The 14,504-nt window shown below is 43.9% G+C and overlaps 1 protein-coding gene across 8 annotated transcripts in view; it reads right to left on the minus strand.

Annotated features, from left to right (window-relative positions):
* The window catches only part of SH3PXD2A (SH3 and PX domains 2A), a 252,617-nt gene that overhangs the window by 27,361 nt on the left and 210,752 nt on the right, over positions 1–14,504 (minus strand). For 7 of the 8 annotated variants that reach the window (XM_080597791.1, XM_080597789.1, XM_080597792.1 and 4 more), the window contains 2 exons: positions 12,056–12,169; positions 7,410–7,493 (listed from right to left, as the gene is read on the minus strand). In XM_080597791.1, the coding sequence (XP_080453917.1) occupies positions 7,410–7,493; positions 12,056–12,169 (198 nt within the window). The remainder of the gene's footprint in view (positions 1–7,409; positions 7,494–12,055; positions 12,170–14,504) is intronic. The other variant, XM_080597790.1, reaches the window with a different exon arrangement.

Genomic DNA, 14,504 nt, shown 5'->3' on the forward strand with positions numbered 1-14,504 from the left:
AAAACATGCACAACAAGGATCTCTGTGCTGTTTGGACTACCAGACCCACGCCACCCCCTTGTACAAGTGCTTAGCCCAGCCTTCCCAGATATGCTGGCAGCCCAGCCCTGAACCCACTACTTAGTGCAAAACCCACTTCCCTATCAACCTTTCTCCTTCCTTTTTTTTCCACCCCACAGAAAGGTAAGCTTCTATTTTACTTGGGTTTTACCTAAAAGCTCCTCAAGAAAGACAGTAGAGGCTTGGGGCCAAAACTGAGATGCAAATCCTGGTGGATCAGTAGGAAAATTGCGTGGATAGTAAAAGACAGTTGTAGCAGCCATGTGTCAGACCACAAAACTAGAGAAAGGCTTTGTCTAGCAACCGAGATTTCCCACCAGTAAGTGTAACACAGGCTGCTAAAGCCCAGCTACGACACGTGCCCATACACAGTACAAAGCATTTGAGCTGTACATTGCCCCGCATTACTGCTATGTACAGTGTGTGGTTTATACAGCGTGGTCCCAGACATATGCAGCCATGCTATTTTCAGCAGACCTGGTACAAGGAAAACAGTGGTATTTGAGTGTTGTGGGTCATTCCTTCGTAAGCCAAAGATGTACAATGTTTCTCAATGGCTCGTGGAAAGAAAGATGGGAAAAAAATGTTGAAGTGTTGGCACCACAAAACCTGTGTAAAACTCCTTTCTCTGTACTAAGCCAGGCAGGTTTCAGTGCAGCTTCTCTTGGTTTTGAGAATAGAAGTTGCTTTTAAGGCTGCTGAAAGCAGTGTGAAAGCAACTCATATTAAGCAATCCAAAAACCATGCTAGGACAATTCAAGAGTGCCTACATGTGCCTACATAAGAGTGCCACTTATTTTCAGATAAACATTAATAAAGCACAACTTTTTGTATAAATAGTATTTATAAAGCTGCTTTTACTATCATCACATTATTTAGAGCAGAGCAAGATGACCTACAGGCACCTTGGCAATACTCATCAAGCAGCAAAAGAGCATTTTTGCAGCCATGGTGTAGCAGGAGCTGAAGTATTTCTTCTATCTTACCTAGCCTGTTCCTTGGCTCTGATAAAACATACTGGCTGCACGAAAGCTAGTGATGCTAACATTTAACTTCTCAAAATTTAGGAGGACTTAATGTCACTGACATTTATTCTTGTATGATGGCAGACCAGGACAATAACGCTTCATGCTTCTTTTTGTGTGTAGGATTAGAGCATGTAGTTACAGAGCCAGCAAGCATGTCCATTCCATCACCATCCCTTTAATCAGTGTATACCCATATGGGTTGTTTCATCTGCTGTATTTTTGTCTACTGGTGAAAACAAAATCTAAAAGAATTTTTAGGCATTGGACTTGGCACTTTCTGTATCAGGTGACCCACTAAGACAAAGGAAAAAGCCCTCTCCCACAGTAAAAACCTTGAAACAGCTAAGATGAAGCCCCATCAGTTCCTGAAGAAGCCGTACTTAATAGTCTGACAGAGCAAGACACCAAACTTAACAGCCCATGAAGTTCCTTCCAATCCCATCTGTCAAACCAGGGCTTCAGATTTTACATGTGTGCTCACACACACACACACACACACACCCCATTAAAATTACGAGGTGTCTTGAGAAAGCAACTTGGTCCCTCCTCTGGCTGTCTGGATTTATACTTACTGTCAGGTCAAGGAAAGCAGACCTGCAGTTTTACTGCTGGAGTTGTAACGTAGAGCTTCAGTAGTGCTTTCCAAATCTTCCTTATTCAATCTTCCCAATTCCCTTGGCACTGGTTATTTCAGATTCCTCCTAGTCTATCACCAAGGTAACAGTTCCTTTCCCCAACATCTTCAAAATCTTCTATCACTGCTGCTCCTCTCTGCTAGAGCTCAGATCTGGCCTTTCAATCTCTTTTGCACAGCCACATCCTCTCTTTTGCTCCCCTCCCAGCCTTTCAGCAAACTGCTTGTGCCCAGCATCACACTGGTTCTTCAACCAGATTTCTACCAAGTGTTACACCAAATTGAATAGTCCCACGTTGAATTTCCAAGCCTTAGTGCTATCATCCTGCTTTCCTACTACATCCTGCTATCCTACTACATCCTGCTATCCTACTACACATTCAAGTGTTCTGCTCCCTTTACGTTTCCCACTCCTCCACATCCTTTCATCTTTTCCCACTCAGCTCCATGCTTTTCCTATGCTGCCTCCTCAACCTGAGTAGGCTCCCTCCTCCGTCATATCAAATAACCTGAACCTCTCAAATCCTTCCTAAAATAAGCTTTACCTACCCCAGCTTCCTGCCTTGCTAAGCAAGCTTAGTTTTAGCCCTTCTCTAAAAGCTTTTAAAAATACCAAACAAGTATCACTTTGCACTGTGAAAAACCTCTTGGTTGTAATAAGATGCACGCCAAATTGCCACTTGCCCAGGCTCCTTTGATGCACGAGCTCTCTTTCTCTTTGTTTAGGCTGTGAAGTATTTGGGACAGGAACCTTGCGTTTAAGCAGCTAAAATACCGTGCACGTTTCCAGCCCTGCACAATCAGCCTCATCTCTCCCAGGCAAATGGCCAGCGTTCAGAAATTTCTGCCTCCAAGATCCAAACGCCCTGCTTTGGGTACCCCTCCTTCACCTATATTTTAGAAGTTTGCTCTTTTCGGTCTCCACAAATAAGCACGCGAGTTATGTGCGGCACTTTGGGAGCCAAACAAGCACAGGAGCAATTTCCTTTGCCCAGCTGGTGTTTGTACGTGCCCCCAACTTTCTGTGACCCCGGCCTTGTTTGAAATGCTGGGGGGGGGGGGGATAGAGGGGAGCCAGGCTAGAAATTAGCCAATTAACGATTTCTCAGCAAAACGCAACAGCCCCAAGCCTACGTCTTCCAAACCGCAGAAGAATTTTCTTACAAAATACTTTCCCCTCAGTCAGCAGTCTGCGCTCGCCCTCCCCCACCCCTCCGCTCCACCCCCCCTTTGTCAGACCTGCTTCTGGAAAAAGCCTCTCCGTTCCAGAAAGCCGGGCAGTAATTCAGCACCGACTTGGTTTTACTTGTCTAAATATTCAGCAGAGAGAATAACTATCCACAGTTATCAACTGCGTTCATCTGCAGACAGGAGCTCCTCGGCTTTTGTCTCTCCCCTTCTTGTCCCCCTCTTTTTTTTTTTTTTAAATACCAGAAAACATCATGCCAACACAAAGAAGAACAATGATGACGTTTCTTCTAAACGGTTTTGTATTGCACATGCTCTTTCTTCAACCAGCAAGGGGTAATAAACATTTACTACTTTCCTTGGAGCACGGGCGGGGGGAAGGAGAAAGAACAACCCAAACGTGCTGCTGTGCCCATCTGATTTAGGGCTGCAAAGCCACCAGTGACAAACGGTGTCAACGGATGAAGGACAAGCAGGGAAGGAGTGAAAACAAAGGGAGAAGTCCTGTGGGCTGAGCGATGCAGGGGCTGCCGAAGCAGGCAGAGCAGATCCGGTAAGATGCAGAAAAGGGTAACAGCACACGAGCGCAGCGGCCAGGCTGGGTTACTGCTATTGAACAAGGTCTCTTTGCACAGCTGGAAAGTTGGCTGCAGAACGACCTGCCTGGGCAGGGAGATGGGGTTCGAGCATCGAGAGCAATTCAGTGGTTACACAGCTGCCTTCCCTCCCTCTGCCCCCTCTCCCCCTCCCCGTAAGTTAGGCAAGCAGTCAGAAGACCTCCAGTTTCCAAATCATAGCTTTAACTCTTTCATTGAATAGCTTGTTTCTCGTGCTAGCAGCTACTCTTAAGTAATAGGCTCATTTGGCAGAAATTCAACCCATATGTCACTGCACTGTGGGTATGAATAAAGTTATTCCCGCATCGTACCAGCTCTAATTGAGCGCTGGGCACAAAACCAGAAAAGCAATAACTTATGTCAAATATCTGGTATATAAAACAGCATGCAAACCCCCATTTTTCCCAACCAAACACTAATAACACAAATGACTTCTCATGAAATCAGCCTGTAAACAATCCTAAGCCCTCTCCTAGGGGAAGTTTCAAGTAAATGCATTTGTAGAAACGGCATTTCACCTGGTGCAAGAGAGCACCAACGCCGTAGCGTGCAAGGTCCAACAAGGGTTGGTACTGAGGAAAACTACAAATGTTCAGGCTTCTCCTCACAACTGGTATTTGTACTAGTTGAATTTCACGATGTACAGACAAAAGTTTAGAAAACTTCCCACATTTAAAAACACTTAACATTAAAAAAAAACAAGCTCTGCAACTACACAAGAAACATAAACCAATGTAATCTCTTAGATCTGGGCACACCAGACATTTTAAAGAGAGAACTTCAGCAACAAATGTCATCTGTTTCTCTTTGTAAAAACAGACTACAGCTGTTCTCTTTGCAGATTTTTTTTTCAGCTTTAATAAAGGAGCACTACCATGATATTCAATAATTTGTCTTTCATCTTTCTTATTCGCAGACCCAGTAACGTTGTTCCCAAAATTCTAAATTTCAGGGTTGCTTAGCTTCTTTAAATGGCCTTGAAAATGGTGGAAATAAATTAGCCATATGTTACCCTTGATACTTCTTCCCCCATTAAGTAGTCTTTTCCAGGGAGGCAAACAGCCCTCTCTTCTGCACTCAGGCTTTCCCCATATTTTTAATACTAGGGGACGCAAATCCGGTGCCCAAGAATCCCGACAGTCTCAGGGCAATGGATACTTCTGAGCAGTCCTGAATGGCACAAGACTGGCATTTTCAGCTAGAGAGGGCATGCTCCCAGCACATAACCAGGGCACGGCACAGGCACAGCCAGGCTGACTGCGGATGACATGCTAGACCACTAAGATCCTGCTTTTTAGAAGAAGAGAAGCAAGTGCCTGCTTTTGCAAAGCACGGGGAGCATTCCCAGGTTGGTAAGTGGGACTTGAAACACTCGAGTCACTTGGAAAATCCTTGCCTTCAGACCCATCTTTAATTTTGTCTTTTAAGTAGTTTGACCACAAACCCAGCTGATAAGAATGCTTATCAATGGTACCCAAGCATAAATACAGAAGGAAGCATCCTTTACAGGCTGCTTTTAAACTGCAGTGAACTTTTGGAGCTAACCCTTCCAAAAGCTGGGACTATCACAAGCAGAATATCACTGGGTGGGATGAGTTTCAGCCAAAATGTTTAATTGAATTTATTTCCAAGAAAGAGGTCAAGTGGGGGAAGGGAAGCTGTTTACCCTCTGTTGAACAGTTTTGGCAGCCTCCTGTTTGAGCAGCACTAGTTCTTCTGTGCTCTGGAGCAAGAGCCTGAAGGCTGGCAGCAGCATGTGTAGAGTTCAGGCATTCTGTCACTTCTGCACAAACCCACCCAAATTTGGCCTTGTTTTATGCCTTTTGGGCTGGGATGGGAGGGAAAGAAGCGAAAAACGAGTCTCTCCTGACCTCATATAAACTGTGATCTGTTAGAGAGCAGCGGGCTGAACACCCAAAGAGACTCATACTTTCTACAATAGCAGTTTGGAAGGAGTAATGTCTGTACAGGCTGCAGCTATGCCAGATGCATACTGTCTCCAACCTGCCCTCAAGCTCAAATCACTTTTACTTCCCAACCTGCTCCCGTAAGAGCTCCCTAACCTACTATTTCAGATGACATTGAACACCTTAGCTCTCGCTAACCTGGCTAGCTGGGGCCTGAAATGCCTTGGAAAGAGCTCATAGCAACAGCTCCTCCTTGGAGGATGCCCCAACCCTTGAGATGCTGCAGGTTGTGCCAAGATCTAGCTGGAGATAAAGCACACACTCCCACACTCAGAAACCCAGCACTGCTTGGCCTAAAAGGAAAGAAACTTTTACCAAGCAAGACAAAGGCAGGGATGGAAGAGACTCTGTGAGCCTGTGGTGTGGAAGGCTGCCGGGGAAGACACTGTGACACCAACCAGAGGGCAGGTCTGGAGAATACACACATACAGATGATGGGCATAAGAGGGAAAAGTTGGGCCTGGAACTTAGATCCTCAAGACATACCAATCCACTATGCGACAGGACTGACCCTGCAGCCTTGATATTTTATGGATTTTTTTTTTGTAATATGGTATGAATAGGAAAGAATGTATTTATTTAAACTGGTAAACAAAGTGTTTAGGAAACTGATTCCCCCAAATTCTCCCAGTTAAATTGTCAGGAAGTATTTGCCAGATTTGGACAAGCAAAAACAAGTAGCTCCCAAATTCTTTAGGAACAGAAATAAGCATAAGTTGTTTTTCCTCACAAGATAGCATGTGTGCTTATGTTTTTTTTGTTTGTTTGTTTTTGGTGCCTTCAGGGTATATTTGGTGATTAAGAAGCAAGACCGTGTCTTCTGAAGATAGTATTAGCTGCTACAGGGTGAAGGTACAATAGCTACACCCCTCTTGTTAGTTTGAATCCCTCAATGATACTTTGAAGTATAGGCAAAACGTCACCCAATTCATACCTTGCTTGACACCTGCATGGGTCTGCACACACACCTGCCACCAAAGCCAGGATAAGATAAATTTGAAACTTTAAAAATACATTCTCTCCTTACTAGGAAAGGAACCTTTTCCCTCAGCTGGTAAGTTTCTCTTTTGCTTGTATCTGGATCCACCCCCCTCACTAAGATTATGTAAAGCTTACACAAAAGGTACGAGTGATTTTTTTCCCCTTTATAAAGTACAAAGGATACCAAACCTGGATGATCCTGCAAGGAAGGGGGAAGAGAACAAAGGGATACTTTTACTCTGGGAAAGATGAGTTGCATGCACTAAGAGAAACATTTTGTTTGGAAGATTACAGACTTTACCCAAAGGCCACTTCAAAACATAAGGTGGTGGGGTTGTTTTTTTCCCCTCCTATGTTCCCTGTCAGACCAGCAAAGCTAAAGAGATGTTGCTAGTAGTGATATTTTAAACAACTAGGACTGACATCAAAAGCTCCCAAAACTTCTAGAGAAGTCTGCCTTTAGTACCAAGCACTTATTCCAGGGAAGAAAGGAGACCAAGTGGAATGATTCTCATCTTTCCACACCAAGCGCTTTTCCATCTCAGCACATCTCTGACCGTGACTCTTTGGCATTCTTCTTATTTTAATAGCCCTGAAAGTATCACTTAGTCTTTCCTACCTCAGTAAGTACGAGTACAGATGTGTCCAAAGTTAAAACACAACAGATGTGAGCTTCCCCAAGCTGCACAAACAGTCAGACTGCAGAATTACACTTGGTTATTAGCCTTCAGCTCTTGGGGTACCTAACCACGGACCCAAGACACCCTCAAGCCATCACATACGAAATCCACATCTGAACTCTGGAGCTCTGGCCTCTCTCTAGCAGAGTACCAAAGACGCAGACCAAGGACACCAGCCGCACCACCCCAGTGCACAGCAGCATGTTTTTTGGTGTGCCCTTAGGGGCCAGTGCCATAGGAAGCTATTCATTCACCTCGACTCTGCTGCCTGTTGACTATCCCGCCCAGCGTCCATCGCCGGTCCAGGCGCCTCAGGTGAGCCTTGCGTCGCTTAGAAACTAGTTTGGAACATGGATGGAAACATAAAAGAAAAAAAAATGATGGGAGGGTGAAGAATAAAAACAAAATATGGCATTTACAAGCACTGGTCTTGTTAGCAGAACAGGTTAGATGGGATGCAGAAACTTTGGTTTAGTTTATATAGTACAGTTAAACAAGTTAGCTTCTTGAGCCTGAGCAACATAAGCCACCTAGAACCATCACAAATTGCCACCCTTGATATTAGTTTTCTTTAAAAAATAAAAAGCCACACACACAGACCCAAAGCAAGCTACACAACAAAGGAAAACGTGTCCAAGGTGGCTGCAGTGTCAGGACAGATCAACATCACTGCAGTCGTATCTCCTTGTTAGGCTACAGGGTCTCTGGAGAATTCACTCCACTGCATACAATAATCAAACCCAACAGGGCTCTAACCTTCTCTAAATAAATTATCACATTACAAAACAAAAAAGGAAAAAAAAGGTAGCTTCCGATATGTGAGTTCATTTGTAACAGCACTCAGGAACTGCACCCAGCTGGAAAGTGTCTGTCGTCTCCTTGCTTGCAACATGCAACTCAAGCACTACCACAGATAATACTCATGATCTAGACATCAACTTCTAACATAATGAGTAAGAAAAAATAACGAAAAAATCTAACCTTGCTGTTATTGAACAGGCTCAAGAAGCTAACAAGGCAGAACTGAGATTTAGTTCCACACTCAAACAATAATTTATGCTTAAAATATAAACAAAGACAAAACACTTATGGAAATGGCATTGTGAGAACAGCTGTGCACAGAGGACACCACTCGTTTTCCAGATTGCATACATGGAACTATGCTTCAGCTCCTCCTTCTTGTTGTGGAGATGTGAACAACACAGGAACCATTGGACTGGCACAAACACACACAAACACTTTCCTTTTCCCATGTAAGGGCTTCCACTCTAGTTTGGCAACTACCGAAAGTATGCTTGGTGCTGACAAGAGTAATGCAAAATATTACACTTCAGCTATCTCTAGGGCACAACCACAACCATTTTCCTAGTGATGCTGAGAAAGCTGTTCATAAACTCATTATCTCATTAATAATCGCTTGACTCTGCGGTCATTTTGGGAACATGCCCTCATACTCATGGTCTTCTAGAACTATGCTCTACAGCCAACTAGGAACAGCAAAATGTTTTGATCAGGGGAAGGATTAGTTGAACAAGTGTTAATAACTTCCCCCAAAAAGCAGCTGATGCCCTTTTTTTCCCCCCTTCACAGCTATTGAGGCTTAGTGCAAATTCCCGCACTCAACTCACTCTCCTCAAATTTCTTCTTTGCTGTAAGGCCTAAACCTTCCCTAGCCACCCTAAGTAGAGGTGTGGTGAGTGGTGTTTAACAACGTCTAGCTAGTGGTATTCTGTACTTCTCTGCTTTGATCCCATGTGGATCAAAGCAGAGAAGAACCATGAAGTTTCTGGGGAGATGGATTTTAAGTACATAGATCACTGTGGTTTTGGCTAAAGGGACTTAGTAATTCTCTTGGAAGCCCACAGTGGCACAAATGAGTAGCTGTCTTCAATCCTTCCTGGTAGTGTTTTTCTTTCACGTTGGCTTAACCTGGTAGCTTTCTCCAAATCCACATGACGTTAGACTGCCAGTTACACACACGCTACATGAGAGGCAACACAAGACATTTTAGGAGACATACAGACTATAGCAGAGAGAGAAGCTGTAGCTGAATTCACAGTAACGCTGATACAGAACGTGACTGTGTTAGGAGGTTTCTGTCCAAGAAGCAAGGAGATTAAGGACATTGATCTAATAGGTTTGTGAAAGGGGAGGGCTGTTGAAAGGGGAGAAACTCGTGTCAGAGGTCAGTCACCCACAGCTCCTTGCTCACAGAGTGGAGCTGAGTGGAGGATTCAGCCATTTGGGATCTCCCGGTCTTCCACAGAGGGTCACACACATCCACCACTGTGTTCTCCTTTACACAACAGTTGTAGGCTATCCCTAGTAATAAACCTTTTATACTTCAACCACATTTTTATGAGTCAGTTTTTCATCTTCAGCAATACTGCATTTTGCCATTTGATCCCAGACTTGGGCTTTGGTGGCCATCCCTTAGTTAGTCACCAGAAAGGTTATTTATCAAGAAGTGTCTAAACCTTTTAAGGGATCATTTTAAGATGTTTACTTTAACAGCTCCTGTGGCTACACAAGTTTCTCTAGATTGCTTTCTGAATGTTTTCCAAGCTCCATAAGAGGGTGTTATTCCAAACACAGGCCCAGGTAGCAGCTGACCATCTACCCTCATCCTGACCATAGATGTTGTGCAGGCTCAAACACAGGGAGGAAACACGTTTGTCTCTCAGTGAAGAAACTAGAGACGCACAGAATTATTAGTACTACGTAGGGGCAGTATTATTAATACCTTGCACTCAGCACCTCCTTATCTCTACAAGGGTCTGCCACCACAGAGAGGGCCTCTGAGTCTGCCTGGCTTGTAGACTTGTTCTAGGCCCTCTGAAAATGGAGAAGGCCAAGAGGCCGACACAGAAAGTTCCCTACAGTAGTGTCTACCCTTCAAACAGACAGTACAGATGCCATAGATGCAGGAAGTCTACATCTACAGAATTAATTTTGAAAATAGTATGTACTCTACATGCAGGGGCTAGGGCACTTAATCCAGTCAAAGTGCCATCCTCCTCAGTTACATTAGAGTCCCCTTCTCCTGCCTACTGAGAGAGAGTGGGCAAATTGTCTGTGTAAACGTTTGGTTTTACACACTTATCTTCATTAAGAGAGTGAACTGAGTTTTTCCTTTCTCTCTTATGGAAGTCTTTCTTTCCTACTAATAACTACTGGGAGGCCATTCCACTATGTGACGAGGAGAATAGCTCAAGTCAAACATCTTTACTTGGGAAAGAAAGAAGGAGAAAAAGAACAAAAGGAGCCTCAGCTTATGTGGTTAATAACATAGAACAAAGTTACTGAAAAGCAAGGCAAAGCTGGGGCGCATCAAAGCAGCTGCGGAGGTAATGCAATTAGATTTGTCACTGGGATGGATCTGAACAAGAAGGGAAGAACAGTGTCAGGTTTCAGCATATCTGGATTTGCAGTAAGGCAGGGAATGTGACTGCTGACCATAGCTGAGGAGAGCAATGTAGTGGATTAAAGAGGACCGAGAGGAAGAAGATAAGGAGCATTTGATGGATTTTCCATTACCCGGGACAGATTGCCATGGAGCAACAATCCTCTGCAGAGTACACTCCAGAGGGCAACATGAAAGGAGGAGGAGAGCTTGAAATGAAAGCAGTTTAAGCAATAAGGCTGTCAAGCATGCTTCATATTTAAGAGTCAGGAAGAGGGAGGCAGCTACAGATCAACAGACAAAGCATTCTTCAACTCTTTCAGAAAAGAGCAGCAAGTTTTTTGTTCTATACTAACAGGGAAACTTTACTGCATCTGCTAGGATGTTGCATCATACCAGATTGGTTCCCTGCCTACCAGTCTACAGTCAGTCTCTAAACCTTAAGTGAACCAGGATATGGGTAGCTTTGAGCAGGGAAAAATGAGTTAGAGCCAAAGATTTCAATAAGCCACAGATGTCACCCTTGAGGCCCAGCAAAGTAACATTTTGCCTGTTTGCTATCTTAATGGGCAGACAGTCATCCTGACATCTCTAAACCTCCTCCCTCTATGCTAAGGAAAGGTCAGTTGAGTTTCCACATATGTTTTATGTAAGTGTCATGTCAAAAGCACCTACAAATTTAGCTAGAGATTCATTAGAATGAAGCAAATGATAATAGAAGTGTCCTTTGTACACAGTTGCTACATGAGAAGTCCATTAAGATGTGGTTAGTCTTTCATAATGGAACAGGGGAACATGTGAGGTTGCACTATTCCATTTCTGGAACCCAAATTAAGCATCTTTAGCCAAAAAACAGCACAGCTGGATACATATACATGACAAATGGCACTTGAGTTGTAACAGAGTAAGACCACACCAAATAAAGTTACCTTTCCACACAATCACAGACCACAACAAGCAGCACTTAAACTAGTTTTAAGGATTAATTTAAAAAATGTACTGAGAAGCCACCACTGAAGTTAAATCTCACTCCTTTTAATCACCTGTGGCTCCAAAAAGCATATTCTTCCAATTAAAAGCTCTCACTTATATAATTTCTGCAGACAAGCCATGCAAGTTCTTTCCTTTGACGGACCCCAACAGTCTACAACCTCTACCAAAACACGCTGCGTGGACTTGCACGAGTTTTTTTTTTTTTTTTTATATCGTCTAAGGGTATTAAGATAGGCATCATTTCATTGTTTTATTTTATTTTTTTTAAACACAATGACAGTCCAAGACAGTCACAAAAGAACTGCAGGCATGGCACTTCATCCTAATTTCATCTTCAACAGTTTAAATTTATTTACTGATTTAAAAAAGCATAAGAGATTACTACAGTGGATTAGCAGCCATGAGTGGCTGTAAGAGTTTTCAAAGTTGCTCTTTTCCTACTGGTGGTAAAGCATACAGCAAGTGAATATCAGTTTCCTCTTGACAACAAAAAGCTTTCCATACCTTCCCCAGTCTTGGATGTGTTGATGTCAGAGTCATCTCTGGTTCCATTTTGGGATTCCAGGTATGTAGCAGGGACCCAGCCCTGCTCCTCTGCAGTGCTCACAAACCACCAGCCTACAAAAAGAAGCAAGAGAAGTTGCTCATTAAACAGCAAGAGGAACATGAATAGTGGGATGCTACTGAGAAGCAAGCACAGAGTCAGAAGCTTTGGTGCAGGTTTGAGTTACCCTGCAGTCTCCTAGAAAGACGCCGTTTCTATCAGATATTCTCAAAGTGCCTGATGAGGACACAAGCAGGCCACACGTAAAAAAAGGTTGTAATGGAGCAAACAGTTTATTTTAAAATCTGAAATCTATCCATAACAATTCTGATTAGAATTCTCCAACTGAGTTTCTGAAAGCAAGTCTTACAGCATGTACATCTACAGAATTGAAATACTTTGCTAGCACAAATCCATGTTTGAGGTCTCAGAAGTCAAATGATGGAAGTAGGAAAGACTTCAGTAGAAGAGCACAAATTTCAGAATAGGACACAAACACTCCTAGCACACTTATCTCCATGGCCAGTGTTCAACGATTATGACCAGCATTCAGTGCCCTAGAAAGTTCTGCAAATAACAGAAATAAGAGAAAAAGGCAACCGAAACATGACTTCAGGCTATAAGGACCAGTTTATTTACCTTCCCACCTGAACCTCCATGTTTCTATTATTGTCTAAAAAAACATGAAGTGATCACCAACTCTGTTGAGACAACCTTTAGGTCACATCTATGGATGGATGAATAAGGTTTTAGGTAAGCCATCTTTCGGTTAAATGCATCCCAGTCACAACTATCCTCATCCCTTTTTTTGCTTGGCTGCATTGATTTATTGAATCTTCTCCCCTGAGTTTGACAGAGTTGCTCACCCAGGAGCCTGCAGCTCTAGGTTCTGAGCACATCTAGATTCTGCTCCAGTCAGGTAAGGTCAGGGTTAAGATACAGGACCATAAAAAGCTAAGCAGTTAAAACATTCCCATTGTTTTATATCATCTCCCAGTCTCTCCCCCCAAAATGCAAGCTGATTCGTCAGGAGAGCGCGAGCTATTGTTCATCTCTAGTTTTAGAGCCTGCCCAAAGGGAGCTGAGAAAACAGTTATTTCTGTACAAGCGCTTCAGAACAGTTTACAGACTTTAATGGCTATCATAAAACCAAGAAATTTCACAGGAACCCGAACCTGCCTGTGATGAGCTAAGGCAGAGACAAGCCAGCTTGGTTTGCAAATAGATGGGGCACAAAGACTTATTTCGTTTGTGACAAAGCACAGACTTGTGTGATGGCCACGCAGCTCTCCTGCAGCGAGGAGCCGCAGCCCTGGGTCCAGTAAGGGGAAGGGAGACTCTGCTGGGCTCCATGGCCATGCAACGTGCAACTTTAAAGAAAAAAAGAAACCATCTGAAACAATGCCTGCGTTAAATATCACCCATGTTTGTTCCAAAACTTGCCACAGAAGATTCTACCAGAGGATAGGAGTTATAAACCCTCATTTTCCTTGCAGGAGCCTGCAGCAGGGAGACAATGTGCCCCAAGGAACAAACCCCCTCACTCCTGAGCAGCACAGCTGCTAGGTAGCTCTATTTATTTACTCTCCAAGCTCAGACATGGCTTGCCATTTTCTGGCCCAGCAGAGGGTTGGAAACTTTGCTTCACAAGGCTCATGGTTGGAAAGTTTAAATTTAGTTATTCCTCCTCAGCAGGAGGTGGATTCTCCTGCCACGAAGCCCACAGCAGCGAACACTGGAATCTGCCAGACCGATTCAAAAATGCATCTTCACGGTTGTTCCTCATTTTACCAGTAACATATCAACACGGGTAGCAAACACAGCTTAACGTACACTTATAATTAAGCACAAAATGTCAGAAGCTGGCTTTCAGCTGATACCAATTAGACTGGAATTGTTTATATAAACTCTTCCTCAGAAAGAAATTTAATACAATTGCACAAAAAGGTCTTGCCTACACTTAAAAAGTGCACTTGGGCCAAACTCAAGCCATGGTAAAACAGTCGTTGGAAGGCTGGAGCTCACAGCCTTGACGCCAGCCCCGTGCTAGACCATTTCGCAATACAGCTCCTCTGGCTGGGCTGACGGAGATGCTCTGTTGCCTCAGAGCTGAGCTGAAGGCTCTGCGTTTGGGCCAACAGCGTAGCTGAGCCCTCATCCATCCAAACAGGGCTCCCTGCTAAAAAGCGAGCCTTAGCCCCCACACCTGGGCATGCACACGCCTGCCTCCCCATCGCTGTGCCTCCCTGCTGCCATTCCCAGCCCCTGGAAGGCCTCGGCAGGGAAACCCAGCGACTTGGCTGACCTCATGAACGTGCTGCCACGTGCCAGTCAGAGGTCAAGTCACGATTTTAGGTTATACTGTCAAGTAACTCAACCAAGTCCTTTGCAGGGTACAGACTGTGTGCA

This window comes from Anser brachyrhynchus, assembly GCF_964034855.1.
Source record: "Anser brachyrhynchus genome assembly, chromosome: 6".
NCBI lineage: Eukaryota > Metazoa > Chordata > Aves > Anseriformes > Anatidae > Anser > Anser brachyrhynchus.